Genomic DNA, 21280 nt, shown 5'->3' with positions numbered 1-21280 from the left:
TGTGTCCAGCATATTGCCCCCAGTGTGTCCAGCATATTGCCCCCAGTGTGTCCAGCATATTGCCCCCAGTGTGTCCAGCATCCTGCCCCCAGTGTGTCCAGCATCCTGCCCCCAGTGTGTCCAGCATCCTGCCCCCAGTGTGTCCAGCATCCTGCCCCCAGTGTGTCCAGCATCCTGCCCCCAGTGTGTCCAGCATCCTGCCCCCAGTGTGTCCAGCATCCTGCCCCCAGTGTGTCCAGCATCCTGCCCCCAGTGTGTCCAGCATCCTGCCCCCAGTGTGTCCAGCATCCTGCCCCCAGTGTGTCCAGCACCCTGCCCCCAGTGTGTCCAGCATCCAGCCCCCAGTGTGTCCGTTATTCTGCCCCCAGTGTGTCCAGCATATTGCCCCCAGTGTGTCCAGCATATTGCCCCCAGTGTCTCCAGCATATTGCCCCCAGTGTGTCCAGCATATTGCTCCCAGTGTGTCCAACATATTGCCCCCAGTGTGTCCAGCATCTCTACCCCCAGTGTCTAGCATTCTGGCCCGAGCTACCCAGATTGCCATTCACAATAAAAAAAAAAAAAGAGTTCTCCTCACCTGTCTGCACTCCTTCGGCGAAGCTTCCTCCAGCAGCGCGCACTCGCTGGCGACTGACAATGACATCAGATGCCGGTGACGTGCGCGCTGTGGCTGACGTCAGCTGCCAGCCTCCAATTGGCTGGCGGCTGTTAACTATTAACGTGCGGGCGTTAGCGTTAAACTGCCGCAGCGCCGGTAGGGGCCCAGTGAGCAGAGACGGAGCCCGATGCAGGCCCCCTCTGCCCACCGGGCCCATATGCCAGTCAGGGCAGTAATGCCCTGATGGCGGCGTTCAATCTGAGCAGTTGCCCAGGGGCCCCCCACACCACTGGGCCCTGGGCTACTGCCCAGATTGACCTCATTATAATCCGCCACTGGTACTGTATAACTGGTAGTCAGTAGGGTGAGGTCAGTCAGTACTTACCACGGAACAGACTGGATCAGTCTGAGGCAAAGCAGAAGGTTTTAAGGAGCTGCGCAGCCCCAGGCAGCAGTTCCTGGAAAGAGACATTGAGAAAGCCGAATTGATTGCAGAAAGCATGCAGGAGAGCAAAGCACAGGAGAGGATATCAGCGGGAGACCAGCCCCGAGCAGGCTGCCTCCTTCTGAGGTGCAAAAACCGGTAGCCGGAACACTGAGGACCTTAGAACTCTCTATGACTTACATCAGAGACCAGCAGGACAGCTGAACTCTACGTTACCTTTCCAACCTAACACCCTGAGGCACGGTGGCCCACTCAGAGGCTGGGGCATGCTAGAGTCCCTATAAACAGCCTCAAGCCACCAGTCATACGGGTTATGTCCTATCCTACCCTACCCGGGGGAGAGAAAGATAACATCTGTGGGGACCTTATGTGTAGCTTTAAGCAGTAAGGGACTACACCATCACGGCGCTAGAGGAAGGCTTTTGATTTCTACCTGGATAAGGGGACTCCTAACTTGCCTTCAAGCCGTCCGGACTCTGCCTGCCCTGTGATCTGGTGCTCTGGACTGTGGATGCTGAAGCCTTCAGTAAACCAAGGTAAAGAGACTGCAAACTTGTGTCCTCATTCTTTACTGCACTCGTCACCATCTTCCATCTAAACCACGGGAGCCCTGGGGATACACTTCACTTGTGGGAAGGTATACCATCTAGCTGCCATAACCTCACCCCAGAGGACCCCTTAAAGCAGCGTCGGTCCCCACTGACCGAATACCACAGGTGGAGTCACGAACATAAACTTTATTTCCCTTTAAAGACCTTTCCCTTTTACATGGGCGCCCAGGGCCACGGACCAGGTCGCAGCCACCATGAAATCCCCCCTGTGAATCGCGGGACCCGGTACCAAGTACCCCGCTGCCCTGTCGGGGCGATCCAGAAGACCAAGCTAAATTTCAACGAGAATTGCTTGTAGTATTGCTAGAGACTCAAATCAGACTCTGATGTTGTGGTACATTGCTCTACTGTTCAGAGACACCAGAACAAATATAGTCTTCATGAAAGAGTCATCAGAAGGAAACCTCTCCTGTGTCCTCACCATAAAATTTAGAGTCATAAATATGCAAAAGAACATGTAAACAAGCCTCATGCATTTTGGAAACAAGTCCTGTGGACCCATGAGGTTAAAATAGAACTCTTTGGCCCCAATGATCAAAGCTATGTGTGTTGAGAAAAAGATCACAGAATTTCAGGAAAAGAACATCTCACCAACCATTAAGAATGGGGGTAGATCAATCATGCTTTGGGGTTGTGTAGCAGCCAATGGCACGTGGAACATTTCACTTGTAGAGGGAGGAATGGATTCAAAGAAATTTCGACAAACATAATACCATCTGTAAAAAAACTGAAGTTGAAAAGAATATGGCTTCTACAAATGGATAATGATCCTAAACACACATCAAAATCCACAATAGGCTACCTCAAAAGGCACACGTTGAATGTTTTACAATGGCCCTCACAGTGCCCTGTTCTGAACATCATTGAAAATCTGTGGCTAGACCTTAAAATAGCAGTGCATGCAAGATGTCCCAGGAATCTCACAGAACTGGAAGGATTTTGAAAGGAAGAATGGATGAAAATCCCTCAAACAAGAATTGAAAGACTCTTGACTGGCTGCAAAAAGCAGTTACAAGCTGTGATACTTGCAAAACAGGGTGCTACTAGGTACTAACCATTCAGGGTGCCCAAACTTTTGCATTGGCCCATTTTCCTTTCTGTAATTTTTTAAAATGTAAGAGATGAAAATATTTTTATTTATTATTTTTGCCTAAAATACAAAGGACATACCGTATATACTCGAGTATAAGCCGAGATTTTCAGCCCAAATTTTTGGGCTGAAAGTGCCCCCCTCGGCTTATACTCGAGTCACGGTAGCGGTGGGGTCGGCGGGTGAGGGGGAGACGGCGCTGAGGTATACTTACCTAGTCCCAGCGATCCTCGCGCTGTCCCTGCCGTCCCACGGGCTTCGGCGCTGCAGTTTCTTCCTCTCTTCAGCGGTCACGTGGGACCGCTCATTACAGAAATGAATAAGCGGCTCCACCTCCCATAGGGGCGGAGCCGCTTATTCATTTCTCTAATCAGCGGTGCCGGTGACCGCTGATAGAGAAAGAAGCTGCGGCACCGAAGACAGGAGGGGACAGCGCGAGGATCGCCAGGACTAGGTGAGTATAGCATATTCACCTGTCCTCGTTCCAGCCGCCGGGCGCCGATCCATCTTCCCGGCCGGCGCCTCCATCTTCCCGGCGTCTCTGCTCTCTGACTGTTCAGGCAGAGGGCGCGATGACGCATACAGTGTGCGCGGCGTCCTCTGCCTGATCAGTCAGAGCAGAGACGCCGGGAAGATGGAGGCGCCGGAACGAGACGCCGGGAGCTGCAATCAAGGGAGGTGAGTATGTGTTTTTTTTTCTTTATTGCGGCAGCGGCGGCACAAATTTATGTGGAACATCTATGGGGCACAGTGAACGGTGCAGAGCACCGTATATGGCACAGCACAGCTATGGGGTACAGTGAACGGTGCAGAGCACCGTATATGGCACAGCACAGCTATGGGGTACAGTGAACGGTGCAGAGCACCGTATATGGCACAGCACAGCTATGGGGCACAGTGAACGGTGCAGAGCACCGTATATGGCACAGCACAGCTATGGGGCACAGTGAACGGTGCAGAGCACCGTATATGGCACAGCACAGCTATGGGGCACAGTGAACGGTGCAGAGCACCGTATATGGCACAGCACAGCTATGGGGCACAGTGAACGGTGCAGAGCACCGTATATGGCACAGCACAGCTATGGGGCACAGTGAACGGTGCAGAGCACCGTATATGGCACAGCACAGCTATGTATGGGGCACAGTGAACGGTGCAGAGCACCGTATATGGCACAGCACAGCTATGGGGTACAGTGAACGGTGCAGAGCACCGTATATGGCACAGCACAGCTATGGGGCACAGTGAACGGTGCAGAGCACCGTATATGGCACAGCACAGCTATGGGGCACAGTGAACGGTGCAGAGCACCGTATATGGCACAGCACAGCTATGGGGCACAGTGAACGGTGCAGAGCACCGTATATGGCACAGCACAGCTATGGGGCACAGTGAACGGTGCAGAGCACCGTATATGGCACAGCACAGCTATGGGGCACAGTGAACGGTGCAGAGCACCGTATATGGCACAGCACAGCTATGGGGCACAGTGAACGGTGCAGAGCACCGTATATGGCACAGCACAGCTATGTATGGGGCACAGTGAACGGTGCAGAGCACCGTATATGGCACAGCACAGCTATGGGGCACAGTGAACGGTGCAGAGCACCGTATATGGCACAGCTATGGGGCACAGTGAACGGTGCAGAGCACCGTATATGGCACAGCACAGCTATGGGGCACAGTGAACGGTGCAGAGCACCGTATATGGCACAGCTATGGGGCACAGTGAACGGTGCAGAGCACCGTATATGGCACATCTATGGGGCACAATGAACGGTGCAGAGCACCGTATATGGCACAGCTAGGGGGCACAATGAACGGTGCAGAGCACTATATGGTTCACACCTATGGGGAAATATGAACAGTGCAGAGCACTATATGGCACAGCTATGGGGAAATAATGATCTATTTTTATTTTTGAAATTCACCGGTAAATGCTGCATTTCCACCCTAGGCTTATACTCGAGTCAATAAGTTTTCCCAGTTTTTTGTGGCAAAATTAGGGGGGTCGGCTTATACTCGGGTCGGCTTATACTCGAGTATATACGGTATATCATTATCATTAGAAGTTTTTTAGATAATTTCATCTTCAACTTGATTAACTATTCACAATAAGTCATTTTAACAAGACAACGGGTGCTCAGACTTTTACATGCCACTGTATGGACGAGATTAAGGCCACATTCACACATTCAGTATTTGGTCAGTGCTTGTAAGGTAAAACCAGTAGGACTGCCCTGTAACTGGAGAAGAAACAGAGAAGAAAAGTACTGACATGGATGTTACATTTAGGGGTCTACTGGGTGGTCCTAATCAGTGAATGACAGCCATCTCTCTATGAATGATAATTCAGGGAAGAATGTCAGTCACTGATTAGGGGGTTGCCTGCTTGGTCCACAATCTAAAAGTTACAAGTTACATTAATTTACACAGCTTTTCTTTCCCTAAACCATGATCCTGGCAGATCAGATTGTATTTCCAACCTCATAGGTTCCCTTTAAATAGTCTATCATCATAAAATGACTATAGAAACCAAGCACAGCGCCTTGCAGAGGACATAGCCCTAAAAAAAATAACTGCAACTTTACCGCTTATGGAAGACAGATTTTTTATAAGTTCAGTGGGAGCTGTATAATTTTGTCTAATGGCTGCTGTCAGAATTTTATGCTTAAATATTATTACTATTCAGGGAATGCTTTTGTAGCACATCGAGCATCCTGTCACATTCCGCCTATTAAATAGGAGAAAAACCTTATGTAAAATGTGATTTTTTTTTTTTTTTTTTTTTTTTCTTCGGATGCATCCTCTCTAATTTTCTGCACAACTGAACTATATTGATGGGCCCAATTATGCATAAAATAATGGTATACTCACACAGTGTTTTTTGGTACTTGAAATTTTAAATCTGCATCCAAAGTGCCCCAAACCATCTCTGATTGTTTTCAATGTAAAATCTGCAGTGCCGCCAATTTATATGCAGCAGGACGGGAAAAGGCGCTTCGAAAAGTGACCTGGTCCTTTATGGAAGAAGTAGAATTTGCCTCATTCAAATCTGCAGCAGAAATCTAAAGATCAGCCTTGGACATCTGATATCGAGTCCACCACGAATACACGCTGGATTTGTTCCATGGGAAAATTTACCAAATGAATGAAACTTGTAAGGCCAGAAAATACGCATTTCACACGGCCCAATGATTCTCTATGGGGAAGCTCCTATCTGCCGTATATTACGCATCCGTAATATACGGTATGTTACGGGCGAAGAAAATCGCAGCATGCTGAGTTTGTCAGCGTATTGCACAAAAAAAACACCAATGAAAGTCTATGGGGGCGAGAAAATTACGGATTACACACGGACCAACAGTGTGACTTGCGAGAAATACGCAGCGGTGTTCTAGAGAAAAGCCGGCAATTCAGTGCAGTGTACAGTAAAATCACACTGACATGAGACATGGTTACATACAGTAAACCATCTCATATCCCTTCTTTTATTACATATTCCTCTTTGACAAGGGTCTTCAGGTGGATTAAGAGTATAATAAAATATTAAAACACCCTGTGTCTTTATTTCATTAAAATACATTTTAATAATGTGTGTATTTTATTATCCATTTCGTACTATTTGATTAATAATGGACAGGTGTAATAATTGACGCCTCTCCATTATTAATCTGGCTTAATGTCACCTTACAATAGCAAGGTGACATTAACCCTTCATTACCTCATATCCCACCGCTACACGGGAATGGGAAGAGAGTGGCCAAGTGCCAGAATAGGCGCATCTTCCAGATGTGCCTTTTCTGGGGTGGCTGGGGGCAGATGTTTTTAGCCAGGGGGGGGCCAATAACCATGGACCCTCTCCAGGCTATTAATATCTGCCCCCAGTCACTGGCTTTCTCACTCTGGTGGAGAAAATTGCGCGGGAGCCCACGCCAATTTTTTCCGGGATTTAACCCTTTAATTTAATAGCTAGAGACACCAAATTTGAAACAAAGACACTTCTTACATTACTAAGGAGGAATATGTAATAAAAGAAGAGATATGAGATGGTTTACTGTATGTAAACCATGTCTCATATCCTGTCGGGTTTGTGAAGGAGATAGGAAAAGCCGGCAATTGAATTATCGTCTTTTCTGCCATCTACCGCTGAATTAAATATAAATATATATATATATATGTGTGTCTCACTGATATATATATATATATATATATATATATATATATATATATATATATATATATATATATATATATATAGACCGTATACATGTTTAAGAATATTTGAGCCGATGGATCCATGATGTGTTCATTTTGCAAGCCTGCGAGAAAAAAATTGCCGTACTGAAGCCATACGGATGTCATACGGAAGACACATGGATAAATTTGTGCGTAAAAATCGCATCCTCACATTGAATACGGAACAGTGTTTTGGGACAATTACTGCGTATTACGGCCGTAAAAAACAGACCGTATGTACTTACGCCTAGGGTGACGCCGGCCTAACTCAGCGTTTTTGCAGTTCTTTTTTCTGCAGCTGAAACCTGCTGTTTTGGCAGGAAAAATGCTGTGTTCAAAATGCAGGTTTTGCTGTGGTTTTGAGCTGTTTTTTTAGCTGATCTTTTTGGGTGTGAACTATATGTGTGATTTATTTACAGCACATGTTTAACCCCTTAGTGACAGAGCCAATTTGGTACTTAATGACCGAGCCAATTTTTGCAATTCTGACCACTGTCACTTTATGAGGTTATAACTCTGGAACGCTTCAACGGATCCCGCTGATTCTGAGATTGTTTTTTCGTGACATATTGTACTTCATGTTAGTGGTAACATTTCTTCGATATTACTTGTGATTATTTATGAAAAAAACGGAAATATGGCGAAAATTTTAAAAATGTTGCAATTTTCAAACTTTGTATTTTTATGCCCTTAAATCAGAGAGATATGTCACAAAAAAATAGTTAATAAATAGCATTTCCCACATGTCTACTTTACATCAGCACAATTTTGGATTTTTTTTTGTTAGGGAGTTATAGGGGTTAAAAGTTGATCAGCAATTTCTCATTTTTACAACACCTTTTTTTTTTTTAGGGACCACATCACATTTGAAGTCATTTTGAGGGGTCTATATGATAGAAAATAACGAAGTGTGACACCATTCTAAAAACTACACCCCTCAAGGTTCTCATAACCACATTCAAGAAGTTTATTAACCCTTTACGTGCTTCACAGGAACTGAAACGATGTGGAAGGAAAAAATGAACATTTAACTTTTTTTTGCAAACATTTTAATTCAGAACCATTTTTTTTATTTTCACAAGTGTAAAAACAGAAATGTAACCATAAATTTTGTTATGCAATTTCTCCTGAATACGCCAATGCCCCATATGTGGGGGTAAACCAATGTTTGGGCGCACCGCAGAGCTTGGAAGTGAAGGAGCGCCGTTTTACTTTTTCAATGTAGAATTGGCAGCAATTGAGATTGGACGCCATGTCGCATTTGCAGAGCCCCTGATGTACCTAAACAGTGGAAACCCCCCATAAGTGACACCATTTTGGAAACTAGACCCCTTAAGGAACTTATCTAGATGTGTGGTGAGCACTTTGAACCCCCATGTGCTTCACAGAAGTTTATAACGTTGAGCCGTGAAAATAAAAAATCGCATTTTTTCTACAAAAATGATCTTTTTGCCCCCAAATTTTTATTTTCACAAGGGTAACAGGAGAAACTAGACCACAAAAGTTGTAGTGCAATTTCTCCTGAGTACGTTGATACCCAATATGTGGGGGTAAACCACTGTTTGGGCGCACCGCAGAGCTTGGAAGTGAAGGAGCGCCGTTTTACTTTTTCAATGTAGAATTGTCTGGAATTGAGATTGGACACCATGTCGCGTTTGGAGAGCCCCTGATGTGCCTAAACAGTGGAAACCCCCCACAAGTGACCCCATTTTGGAAACTAGACCCCTTAAGGAACTTTGATAGAATGGTCTGTGGGCGTTATGTTGCGATTGCAGAGCCCCTGATGTACGTAAACAGTAGTAACCCCCCACAAGTGACCCCATTTTGGAAACTAGACCCCCCCAAGGAACTTATCTAGATGTGTGGTGAGAACTTTGAATGCCCAAGTGCTTCACAGAAGTTTAGAATGCAGAGTCGTGAAAATAAAAAATATTTTTTTTTCCACAAAAAAGATATTGTAGCCCCCAAGTTTTTATTTTCACAAGGGTAACAGGAGAAATTGGACCCCAAAAGTTGTTGTCCAATTTATCCCGAGTACGCTGATGCCCCATATGTGGGGGTAACCCACTGTTTGGGCGCACGGCAGAGCTCAGAAGGGAGGGAGCACCATTTGACTTTTTGAGCCCAAAATTGGCTGTCGTGTTTGGAGACCCCCTGATGTAACTAAACAGTGGAAACCCCCTAATTCTAGCTGCAACCCTAACCCCAACACACCCCTAACCCTAATCCCAACCCGATCCATAATCCTAATCACTAACCCTAACGATAATCACAACCCTTACCCCAAAACAACCCTAATGTCAACCCTAACCATAATCCTAATCAAAACCCTAAATCCAACACACCCCTAATCCTAATCTCAACCCTAACCTCAAACCTAACCCTAATCCCAATACACCCCTAATCACAACCCTAACCTTAACCCTAATCCCAAACCTAACCCTAATCCCAAGCGTAACCCTAATGCCAACCCTAACCCTAATACCAACCCTAATCCAAACCCTAACCCTAATCCCAACTCTAGCCCTAACTTTAGCCCCAACCCTAACCCTAGCCCTAAGGCTACTTTCACACTTGCGTCGTTTGGCATCCGTCGCAATCCGTCGTTTTGGACAAAAAACGGATCCTCCAAATGTGCCCGCAGGATGCGTTTTTTTGCCCATAGACTTGTATTGCTGACGGATCGTGACGGATGGCCATACGTCGCGTCCGTCGTGCACTGGATCAGTTGTGTTTTGGCAGACCGTCAGCACAAAAAACGTTCAATGTAACATTTTTTTGTACGTCGCGTCCGCCATTTCTGACCGCGCATGCGTGGCCCTAACTCCGCCCCCTCCTCCCCAGGACATAGATTGGGCAGCGGATGCGTTGAAAAACTACATCTGCTGCCCACGTTGTGCACAATTTTCACAACGTGCGTCGGTATGTCGGGCCGACGCATTGCGACGGCCCCGTACCGACGTAAGTGTGAAAGAACCCTAACCCTGAATTTAGCCCCAACCCTAACTTTAGCCCCTAACCCTAACCCTAGCCCTAACCCTAACCCTAACCCTAGCCCTAACCCTAACCCTAGCCCTAGCCCTAACCCTAGCCTAACCCTAGCTCTAACCCTAATCCTAGCCCTAACCCTAACCCTAATTTTAGCCCCAACTGCTCTTCTCCTGTCGGCCGGCAGATGGCGATAGATGGCGGGCGCACTGAGCATGCGCCCGCCATTTTCTTTTCCTCGGCAGCCAGGAGGAGCAGCAGGAGGACCCAGGGACACCGGTGAGTATGATAGGGTCCCCGAATCCCCCTATTTCTCTGTCCTCTGATGTGCGATCACATCAGAGGACAGAGAATTACACTTTGATTTTTTTTGTTTTTTTTGCGGTCGCTGGTAAACAGTTAATTACCAGCGATTGCAAAACAGGGGTCAGTAAAACCGACCCCGATCATGTTCTTTGGGGTCTCGGCTACCCCCGGCAGCCAAGACCCCAAAGATTATCCCGGTGCCGGCCGGCAGGCGCACTGCGCATGCGCCCGCCATTTTGAAGATGGCGGCGCCCACCGGGAGCCACGAGGAGCACCGGGGGAGATAGGTGAGTATCGGGGGGCTATCTGGGACCCCTTTTCTCTGTCCTCTGATGTGCGATCACATCGGAGGACAGAGAAATTAAAAAGAGATCGCGTTTCGTTTTTTTTGCGATCGCCAGTAAACGGTTAATTACCGGCGATCGCAAAAGCGAACCCCCCGAATCATGTTTTCTGGGGTCTCGGCTACCCCCGGCAGCCGAGACCCTGGAGAAAATCCGACTCTGGGGGGCGCTATTCACTTTTTCCACAGCGCCGTTAATTAACGGCGCTGTGGTTTAAGTACCCTTAGCGGCCGCCGTTAAAAGGCATATCGGCGGTTGCTAAGGGGTTAATAGATGTAGTTTTATTCACCAAAAATGCATCAAAAAGTGGAGCAAAACCTGATTGTCGCATTTTTGTGCAAAATATTTTTTTTACACTTTCTCATTGCTTTCTATGGTGAAAAAATGCTGCAAAAACGCTGAAAAAAATCGACATACTGCATAGCTAAAAAATGCTGCAGCTCTCAAATTGAATCTGAAAAAAAAGAAGCCTGTACATGAGATTTCTGAAATCTGACAGAAATGCTGCATGTGAACGTAGTCCTAATGTAAGTTTCCATCATTTTTTTCAGTTAGTATTTGGTTTAGGTCTTTTTCTAACTGTGTGTTCTTAACCATTTTTGTAATTGTTGAACCTGCATGTTTTGCACCCCCTCATATTATTATGCCTATACTCAGCCCTACATCTACAATACATAAATATTAAGTTTATGCTGCATAAATGTTAGTCTTGGCATTTATTAAATCAATAGAGAGAATTGCCCCATGTATATACAGTAGGCAGTTTACTTACCTCCAATAAACTGTATAGCTCCTTGGACTCTACCAGTCATTCTGGAAATGAGATCCCCGATACAACAGCCAAGGACGGCAGCTAAAGACACTAAAAGGAGTAAGGCGCAACCAATGCCCGTCACAAGGGTGCAGATCTGCCATGACAGACTTGGAATGGCGCTAAAGCTGGCATATCTTCCACATTCTTCCACCATCACCAAGCTCTTCTCATCAGCTTGAGCAGGGTAAGTACAGCGGCGGAAAGTGCTGAATGAAACTGGTTTTCCCATTTGGAAGCCATACAGCCAATAAGGCATGAAGAAACTGGTGCAGCTGGCAGCAGCCGATAGAAAAGACAGAAGCGCCCAGAGGGCACCAAGTAGTGTCAGACTGCTTGCCATCATTCACAGAATTTCAGATGCTTAGAACAAGAGTTGGCATTGTTAGAGAACTTGATCTGCAATCATTTGTCTTTGCTTGTTCTTAGTGTTACACAACAATCTTCTCGTCCACTTTTTTGCTTCTTCATCTGAATGTCGGTTCTTGAAGAATTTGCAAGTTGTAAAGAACTTGTGATATCTTCACCACCTGATTGTTGCCACTTCATCGCAATCTTGGAGACTTTGGTGGTGGATCTTCTCCCCAGCACTCTACTATGAACTGTTTTATTGTAATCACGAACAGACTCTTCCTGTTGAGGGGAAATATAAGGACCATGGGTTAAATTACTGCTTAGTCACACAGAGGAGCATTAGTCGCAGGTGCAGCCTTTATAGGAGCAGTCAGACTAATATACTGTATACTCTTTATTATACTCCGAGGGGAGTCACCATGTGTTGTTTGGCGTTACCGCAGGGAAATGTCTTACTTCCTCTTGCAATGATTACGTTGGATCAAAATGTCATTAAAAGTCCTTTTATAATTCCAAGAGCTAGAAATGGTTAGCAATGCTATGATCTAATGCAGAGGTCCCAAAAATGCTGTTCTTAGCAAGTCAACAGCCCATATCCCTTATTACCCAAAGGCCAGCTCTTCTAGAGTAAACTTAAGCATCCCTCACTTTATAGCCCAGATTTCTTACATTCTTCTCTTGAGTTTTCACAAGTAATTACAGTTTTGGTTATTTTTTTATTCAATTTTACTGCAGGTTATCTTTGCCATATATTATACTTTGTTTAAAGATCTGAAATAATAAAAAAGCATACCTCCAGTGAAATATAAAAATTCTCAATGCTCTTTGAACCTTGTGTCCAGCAGTAATGTAATTCACTTGGCTAGCTTAAAGCAAATCTCCAATTTTTTAAGACGATGACGCTTTTCCATCTCATTTGCAATAGGGGCCATTTTTTTTTATAATTTAATCTTCCACTGCATAGAGATAACATTAAAATCAAAAAGCGTAGTGGCATGTGGACACTCCTATGCTTGGGAGTTTACTGAATACTATCTTATTTCTGAGTTGAAGAGGTTGTATCAGCTCGGGACAGAAGTAGGCAGACATTCTATGTGACACCAGGGCAGTGGGGCACTCGGCACCGGGTCCGATCGTTGTTAAAGAGGATGTCACGGTGGCTGCGACCCGGTCCGAGGCCCTGGGACTCAATTAAAAGGAAATGGTCTTTAAAGGGAATTGTGATAAAGTCTGTCATGATGCCACCTGTGGAGTTCGGTCAATAGGGGGACCGATGCTGCTTTAACCCCTTTCTGACATCGGACGTACTATCCCGTCCATGTGGGGTGGGCCCCTATGACCATGGACAGGATAGTATGTCCAGCGCGATCGGCGGCGCTCACAGGGGGAGCGCCGCCGATCGCGGCCGGGTGTCAGCTAACATCCGGCACTATGTGCCAGGAGCGGTCACGGACCGCCCCCGGCACATTAACCCCTGGCACACCGCGATCAAAGATGATCGCGATGTGCCGGCGGTGCAGGGAAGCACCGCGCAGGGAGGGGGCTCCCTGCGGGCTTCCCTGAGCCCCCCGCAGCAACGCGATGTGATCGCGTTGCTGCGAGGGTCTTACCTCCCTCCCTCCCTGCTCGAGCCCCGGATCCAAGATGGCCGCGGATCCGGGTCCTGCAGGGAGGGAGGTGGCTTCACAGAGCCTGCTCAGAGCAGGCACTGTGAAGGCTCCAGCGCTGCATGTCAGATCAGTGATCTGACAGAGTGCTGTGCAAACTGTCAGATCACTGATCTGTGATTGTCCCCCCCTGGGACAAAGTAAAAAAGTAAAAAAAAAAATAAAAAAAAATATTCCAAAATAATGAAAAAAAATATATATATTATTCCCATAAATACATTTCTTTATCTAAATAAAAAAAAAAAAAACAATAAAAGTACACATATTTAGTATCGCCGCGTCCGTAACGGCCCGACCTATAAAACTGGCCCACTAGTTAACCCCTTCAGTAAACACCGTAAGAAAAAAAAAAAACGAGGCAAAAAACAACGCTTTATTATCATACCGCCGAACAAAAAGTGGAATAACACGCGATCAAAAAGACAGACATAAATAACCATGGTACCGCTGAAAACGTCATCTTGTCCCGCAAAAAACGAGCTGCCATAAAGCATCATCAGCAAAAAAATAAAAAAGTTATAGTCCTGAGAATAAAGCGATGCCAAAATAATTATTTTTTCTATAAAATAGTTTTTATCGTATAAAAGCGCCAAAACATAAAAAAATGATATAAATGAGGTGTCGCTGTAATCGTACTGACGCGAAGAATAAAACTGCTTTATCAATTTTACCAAACGCGGAACGGTATAAATGCCTCCCCCAAAAGAAATTCATGAATAGCTGGTTTTTGGTCATTCTGCCTCACAAAAATCGGAATAAAAAGCGATCAAAAAATGTTACGTGCCCGAAAATGTTACCAATAAAAACGTCAACTCGTCCCGCAAAAAACAAGACCTCACATGACTCTGTGGACCAAAATATAGAAAAATTATAGCTCTCAAAATGTGGTAACGCAAAAAATATTTTTTGCAATAAAAAGCGTCTTTCAGTGTGTGACGGCTGCCAATCATAAAAATCCGCTAAAAAACCCGCTATAAAAGTAAATCAAACCCCCCTTCATCACCCCCTTAGTTAGGGAAAAATTAAAAAAATGTATTTCCATTTTCCCATTAGGGCTAGGGTTAGGGTTAGGGCTAGGGTTAGGGCTAGGGTTAGGGCTAGGGTTAGGGCTAGGGTTAGGGCTAGGGTTAGGGCTAGGGCTACAGTTTGGGTTGGGGCTAAAGTTACAGTTAGGGTTTAGATTACATTTACGGTTGGGAATAGGGTTGGGATTAGGGTTAGGGGTGTGTCTGGGTTAGAGGTGTGGTTAGGGTTACTGTTGGGATTAGGGTTAGGGATGTGTTTGGATTAGGGTTTCAGTTATAATTGGGGGGTTTCCACTGTTTAGGCACATCAGGGGCTCTCCAAACGCGACATGGCGTCCGATCTCAATTCCAGCCAATTCTGCGTTGAAAAAGTAAAACCGTGCTTCTTCCCTTCCGAGCTCTCCCGTGTGCCCAAACAGGGGTTTACCCCAACATATGGGGTATCAGCGTACTCAGGACAAATAGGACAACAACTTTTGGGGTCCAATTTCTCCTGTTACCCTTGGGAAAATACAAAACTCGGGGCTAAAACATATTTTTTGTGGGAAAAAAAAAGATTTTTTATTTTCATGGCTCTGCGTTATAAACTGTAGTGAAACACTTGGGGGTTCAAAGCTATCACAACACATCTAAATGAGTTCCTTAGGGGGTCTAGTTTCCAAAATGGTGTCACTTGTGGGAGGTTTCTACTGTTTAGGTACATTAGGGGCTCTGCAAATGCAATGTGACACCTGCAGACCATTCCATCTAAGTCCTCATTCCAAATGGAGCTCCTTCCCTTCCGAGCCCTCCCATGTGCCCAAACAGTGGTTCCCCACCACATATGGGGTATCAGCGCACTCAGGACAAATTGGACAACAAATTGTGGGGTCGAATTTCTCCTGTTACCCTCGGGAAAATACAAAACTGGGGGCTAAAAAATAATTTTTGTGGGAAAAAATTTTTGTTTTATTTTTACGGCTCTCCATTATAAACTTCTGTGAAGCCCTTGGTGGGTCAAAGCGCTCAGCACACATCTAGATAAGTTCCTAAGGGGGTCTACTTTCCAAAATGGTGTCACTTGTGGGGGGTTTCAATGTTTAGGCACATCAGTGGCTCTTCAAACGCAACATGGCGTTCTATCTCAATTCCTGTCAATTTTGCTTTGAAAAGTCAAACGGCGCTCCTTCCCTTCCGAGCTCTCCCATCCGCCCAAACAGTGGTTTACCCCCACATATGGGGTATCAGCGTACTCAGGACAAATTGTACAACAACTTTTGGGGTCCAATTTCTTCTCTTACCCTTGGCAAAATAAAAAATTGGGGGCGAAAAGATAATTTTTGTGAAAAAATATGATTTTTTATTTTTACGGTTCTACATTATAAACTTCTGTGAAGCACTTGGTGGGTCAAAGTGCTCACCACACCTCTAGATAAGTTCCTTAGGGGGTCTACTTTCCAAAATGGTGTCACCTGTGGGGGGTTTCAATGTTTAGCCACATCAGGGGCTCTCCAAACGAAACATGGCGGCCCATCTCAATTCCAGTCAATTTTGCATTGAAAAGTCAAATGGCACTCCTTCGCTTCCGAGCTCTGCCATGCGCCCAAACAGTGGTTTACCCCCACATGTGGGGTATTGGCATACTCAGGACAAATTGTACAACAATGTTTGGGGTCTATTTTCTCCTGTTACCCTTGGTAAAATAAAACAAATTGGAGCTGAATTAAATTTTTTGTGAAAAAAAGTTAAATGTTCATTTTTATTTAAACATTCAAAAAATTCCTGTGAAGCACCAGAAGGGTTAATAAACTTCTTGAATATGGGTTTGAGCACCTTGAGGGGTGTAGTTTTTAGAATGGTGTCACACTTGGGTATTTTCTATCATATAGACCCCTCAAAATGACTTCAAATGAGATGTGGTCCCTAAAATAAAATGGTGTTGTAGAAATGAGAAATTGCTGGTCAACTTTTAACCCTTATAACTCCCTAACAAAAAAAAATTTTGGTTCCAAAATTGTGCTGATGTAAAGTAGACATGTGGGAAATGTTACTTATTAAGTATTTTGTGTGACATATCTCTGTGATTTAATTGCATAAAAATTCAAAGTTGGAAAATTGCGACATTTTCATAATTTTCGCCAAATTTCCGTTTTTTTCACAAATAAACGCAGGTACTATCAAAGAATTTTTACCATTGTCATGAAGTACAATATGTCATGAGAAAACAATGTCAGAATCACCAGGATCCATTGAAGCGTTCCAGAGTTATAACCTCATAAAGGGACAGTGGTCAGAATTGTAAAAATTGGCCCGGTCATTAACGTGCAAACCACCCTTGGGGGTAAAGGGGTTAAAGGGGTCCTCTGGGGGGTGTTGTTGCAGCAATGATGGTGATGCTTTCCAGACAGTGGTGACAGAACGACGGAAGGTATGAGATATTGTTGATTTTTTATTTTTCCTTTTTTACAGAACGAGGGTCTTCAGGTGGATTACCAGTATAATAAAATATTACAACAACCTGTGTATTTATTTCATTAAAATACTTTGTAATAATGTGTGTGTGTTTTATTAACCATTTCATACTATTGGATTAATAATGTCGTTATGTCTTGTAGTGATTGCTCATTTGAACTGTAGGTATGTAACCTAACAGTTCTGTTCTTATTTTACCTCACATTTAATAAAGTTTTTTCACGTTTGTATAATATTGGCATACTCTCTGACTCATTGTTCTCCTGTTATACCACATATGTTTTGAGTCGTTTTTTGCCTGTTATCAATATGCTACTTAGCATATACATGCTACTATATGCATGGTAACACTACTAGTTTAATATGACTTCGGGACTATTTTTGATATGGATTAATAATGGATATATTAATATATATTTATATATGTGTCTCACTGATATATTTTGACAGTATATATGTTTTTACGATTATTTGAGCCCATGGATTTATTGTATGTCTGTATGTCGGTTTTGCAAGCCTGCGAGAAAATCTCGCAGTACGGATGCCATACGGATTACATACAGAGGATGCCATGCGCAAAATACGCTGACACACCCTGCCTACGGATGACGTACGGATCACTATTCTGGGGACTTTTCTGCGTATTACGGCCGTAAATAACAGACCGTATTTTTATACGCTGAGTGTGAGGCCGGCCTACCACTACTACCACGGGAAGGGTATAGAAGACACATTCAGCACAGAATGTGATGCCTACTTACCTGACATTTTGGTATTCTTGTGTTCATTTTTACAAGAATGAGGCTGAATTCACATTTGCGCCGGAGGAACCCAACAGACCCTATTGTGGGTCAGTGTCCATTATGTTGTATTTCAATTTCAGTTTTCTTTTTCCGTGATGGAGCAGAAAACTGAAACATGGCAACTAAGCCCTACAAAGTTATGTCTACTACAAAGCAAATCAGACACAGAGTCATTAATTCTGTTTCAAGTTACTTCATCAACAAAGGAGGTATGGGAACTGGAAGGAAACCAGGTATTACCACACCCGGGTCGGCTTTTGTTGTCCTCATCATCTTAGGTGTGGTAATAGCACTGAATATTAGCACGTCCCTTACCTACAATTGTCTTTATCCTCTGTAACATTCAGAAGTGGAGAAGTCTGCCAGGTTACAAAGAGAGACATATTCAGAGCTTGATGGCCATTTAATAACAATTTCTTGTCATCTGTTCACCTTCATGTGTAATAGTCATCACTATTTTTATGTTTCCTACCAATGGCTCAGTAACACTACAATGTGCTCGGGGCAATTCTGATCTTCACTTCCTTTAGGTACATTTTCTTTGGATGCCTTGCATTGATAATTTACCATCAGAAACAAATATCTGACAAGTTAGATTTTACTAAGTTAAAGGGAGCCTGTCACCTGAATTTGGCGGGACAGGTTTGCGGTCATATGGGCGGGGTTTTCGGGTGTTTGATTCACCCTTTCCTTACCCGCTGGCTGCATGCTGGCTGCAATATTGGATTGAAGTTCATGCTGTGTCCTCCGTAGTACACGCCTGCACAAGGTGCAATCTTGCCTTGCACAGGCGTGTACTATGGAGGACAGAGAATAAACTTCAATCCAATATTGCGGCCAGCATGCAGCCGGCGGGTAAGGAAAGGGTGAATCAAACACCCGAAAACCCCGCCCATATGACCGCAAACCTGTCCCGCCAAATTCAGGTGACAGGTTCCCTTTAAATGGCACCGGATTTATCTGAAAGTCATTTATCTATGTGTCAAAAATAAGAGAAAATAGTTTTATCTAACTGTTAGACCCTGGCTCCCATGTGATAAAAGGAATGAAGGCAGATGATGTATAGTCTAAGGGTCTGCAGTCTGCACAGAGAGCGCCAATACAATAAATTGGCTAAGTGGGCATGCATGACTAGAGCGCCATGGCACTGTTCTCTTCCGCAAGGCATGGCATAACCCAATCACTGAATGATGGGTTTATTGGCACAAACAGAAGAGATTTTCCTTCTATTTCTATAACACAAGACATTCTATAAGACTTTCTCTTTTGTATATACCCTAATGGCTGTCACCAGGGTTGCAAGTTGACAGTTCATGGTCACAAATGCGGATTCACATGAAACCAATTGCTGCATTACACCCCTTTGTGCTGCAATGTAAGTCAAATTCATGCTGAAAATGGTTGACAGATTATCAGAATTTCTGTATTATTAGATGTGTTATTAAAGGGAATCTGTCAGCAGGTTTTTGCTATATAATTTAAGAGTTCCATAATGTAAGAGCAGAGGCCCAATTACAGGGATGTGTCACTCACTGGGCTGTGTTTAGTTGTTTCAATACAATCAGTATTTTATCAGCAGGAGATTATCACTGCAGGACAACTGACCTCCTGCCTCCTAGTCCAGCCACACCCCCAGCCAGGGCCGGACTGGGACTAAAATTCAGCCCTGGCATTTGAAGTTACACAGGCCCACTTGTCGCATCGTGACTGTATAATATTTTTGTACACTTGTAGGTTACAAGAAGTGAGGGGAGTGTAACACGACTATATAACATAATTACAGCTGTATCCAGCATTACAGCTCAGTCCCCGTAGAATGTAATGCAGCACAGACCCCATAGAATGTAATACAGCACAGCCCCATAGAATGTAATACAGCACAGCCCCATAGAGTGTAATGCAGCACAGCCCCCATAGAATGTAATACAGCACAGCCCCATAGAATGTAATACAGCACTTCCCCATAGAATGTAATGCACCACAGACCCCATAGAATGTAATGCAGCACAGTCCCCATAGAATGTAATACAGCACAGCCCCATAGAATGTAATACAGCACAGCCCCATAGAGTGTAATGCAGCACAGCCCCCATAGAATGTAATACAGCACAGCCCCATAGAATGTAATGCAGCACAGCTCCCATAGAATGTAATACAGCACTTCCCCATAGAATGTAATACAGCACTTCCCCATAGAATGTAATGCACCACAGACCCCATAGAATGTAATGCAGCACAGCCCCCATAGAATGTAATACAGCACAGCCCCATAGAGTGTAATGCAGCACAGCCCCCATAGAATGTAATACAGCACAGCCCCCATAGAATGTAATACAGCACAGCCCCTATAGAATATAATACAGCACAGCCCCATAGAATGTAAAACAGCACAGCTCCCATAGAATGTAATGCAGCACAGCCCCCATAGAATGTAATACAGCACTTACCCATAGAATGTAATGCAGCACAGCTCCCATAGAATGTAATGCAGCACAGCCCCCATAGAATGTAATACAGCACTTACCCATAGAATGTAATACAGCACAGCCCCCATAGAATGTAATGCAGCACAGCCCCCATAGAATGTAATACAGCACAGCCCCCATAGAATGTAATACAGCACAGCCCCATAGAATGTAATACAGCACAGCCCCCATAGAATGTAATACAGCACTTCCCCATAGAATGTAATACAGCACAGCCCCCATAGAATGTAATACAGCACTTACCCATAGAATGTAATACAGCACAGCCCCCATAGAATGTAATACAGCACAGCCCCCATAGAATGTAATACAGCACAGCCCCCATAGAATGTAATACAGCACAGCCCCCATAGAATGTAATACAGCACTTCCCCATAGAATGTAATACAGCACAGCACCTAAGAATGTAATACAGCACAGCCCCTATAGAATGTAATACAGCACAGCCCCCATAGAATGTAATACAGCACTTCCCCATAGAATGTAATACAGCACAGCCCCTATAGAATGTAATACAGCACAGCCACTATAGAATGTAATACAGCACAGCCCCCATAGAATGTAATACAGTACAGCCCCTATAGAATGTAATACAGCACAGCCCCATAGAATGTAATACAGCACAGCCCCATAGAATGTAATACAGCACAGCCCCCATAGAATGTAATACAGCACTTCCCCATAGAATGTAATACAGCACAGCCCCCATAGAATGTAATACAGCACAGCCCCTATAGAATGTAATACAGCACAGCCCCATAGAATGTAATACAGCACAGCTCCCATAGAATGTAATGCAGCACAGCCCCCATAGAATGTAATACAGCACTTACCCATAGAATGTAATGCAGCCAGCCCCCATAGAATGTAATGCAGCACAGCCCCCATAGAATGTAATACAGCACTTACCCATAGAATGTAATGCAGCCAGCCCCCATAGAATGTAATACAGCACAGCCCCTATAGAATGTAATACAGCACAGCCCCATAGAATGTAATACAGCACAGCCCCTATAGAATGTAATACAGCACAGCCCCATAGAATGTAATACAGCACAGCTC

At 44.5% G+C, this 21280-nt stretch overlaps 1 protein-coding gene across 1 annotated transcript in view; it reads right to left on the bottom strand.

Annotated features, from left to right (window-relative positions):
- Positions 1 to 21280, bottom strand: part of LHFPL1 (LHFPL tetraspan subfamily member 1) — a 112302-nt gene that overhangs the window by 72753 nt on the left and 18269 nt on the right. The window contains exon 2 of the mRNA XM_069747114.1: positions 11394 to 12065. Coding sequence (XP_069603215.1) covers positions 11394 to 11778 — 385 coding nt within the window. The 5' untranslated portion in view covers positions 11779 to 12065. The remainder of the gene's footprint in view (positions 1 to 11393; positions 12066 to 21280) is intronic.

The sequence above is a fragment of the Ranitomeya imitator genome, chromosome 2 (assembly GCF_032444005.1).
Source record: "Ranitomeya imitator isolate aRanImi1 chromosome 2, aRanImi1.pri, whole genome shotgun sequence".
NCBI lineage: Eukaryota > Metazoa > Chordata > Amphibia > Anura > Dendrobatidae > Ranitomeya > Ranitomeya imitator.
This window is presented reverse-complemented; position numbering and strand designations above follow the sequence as displayed.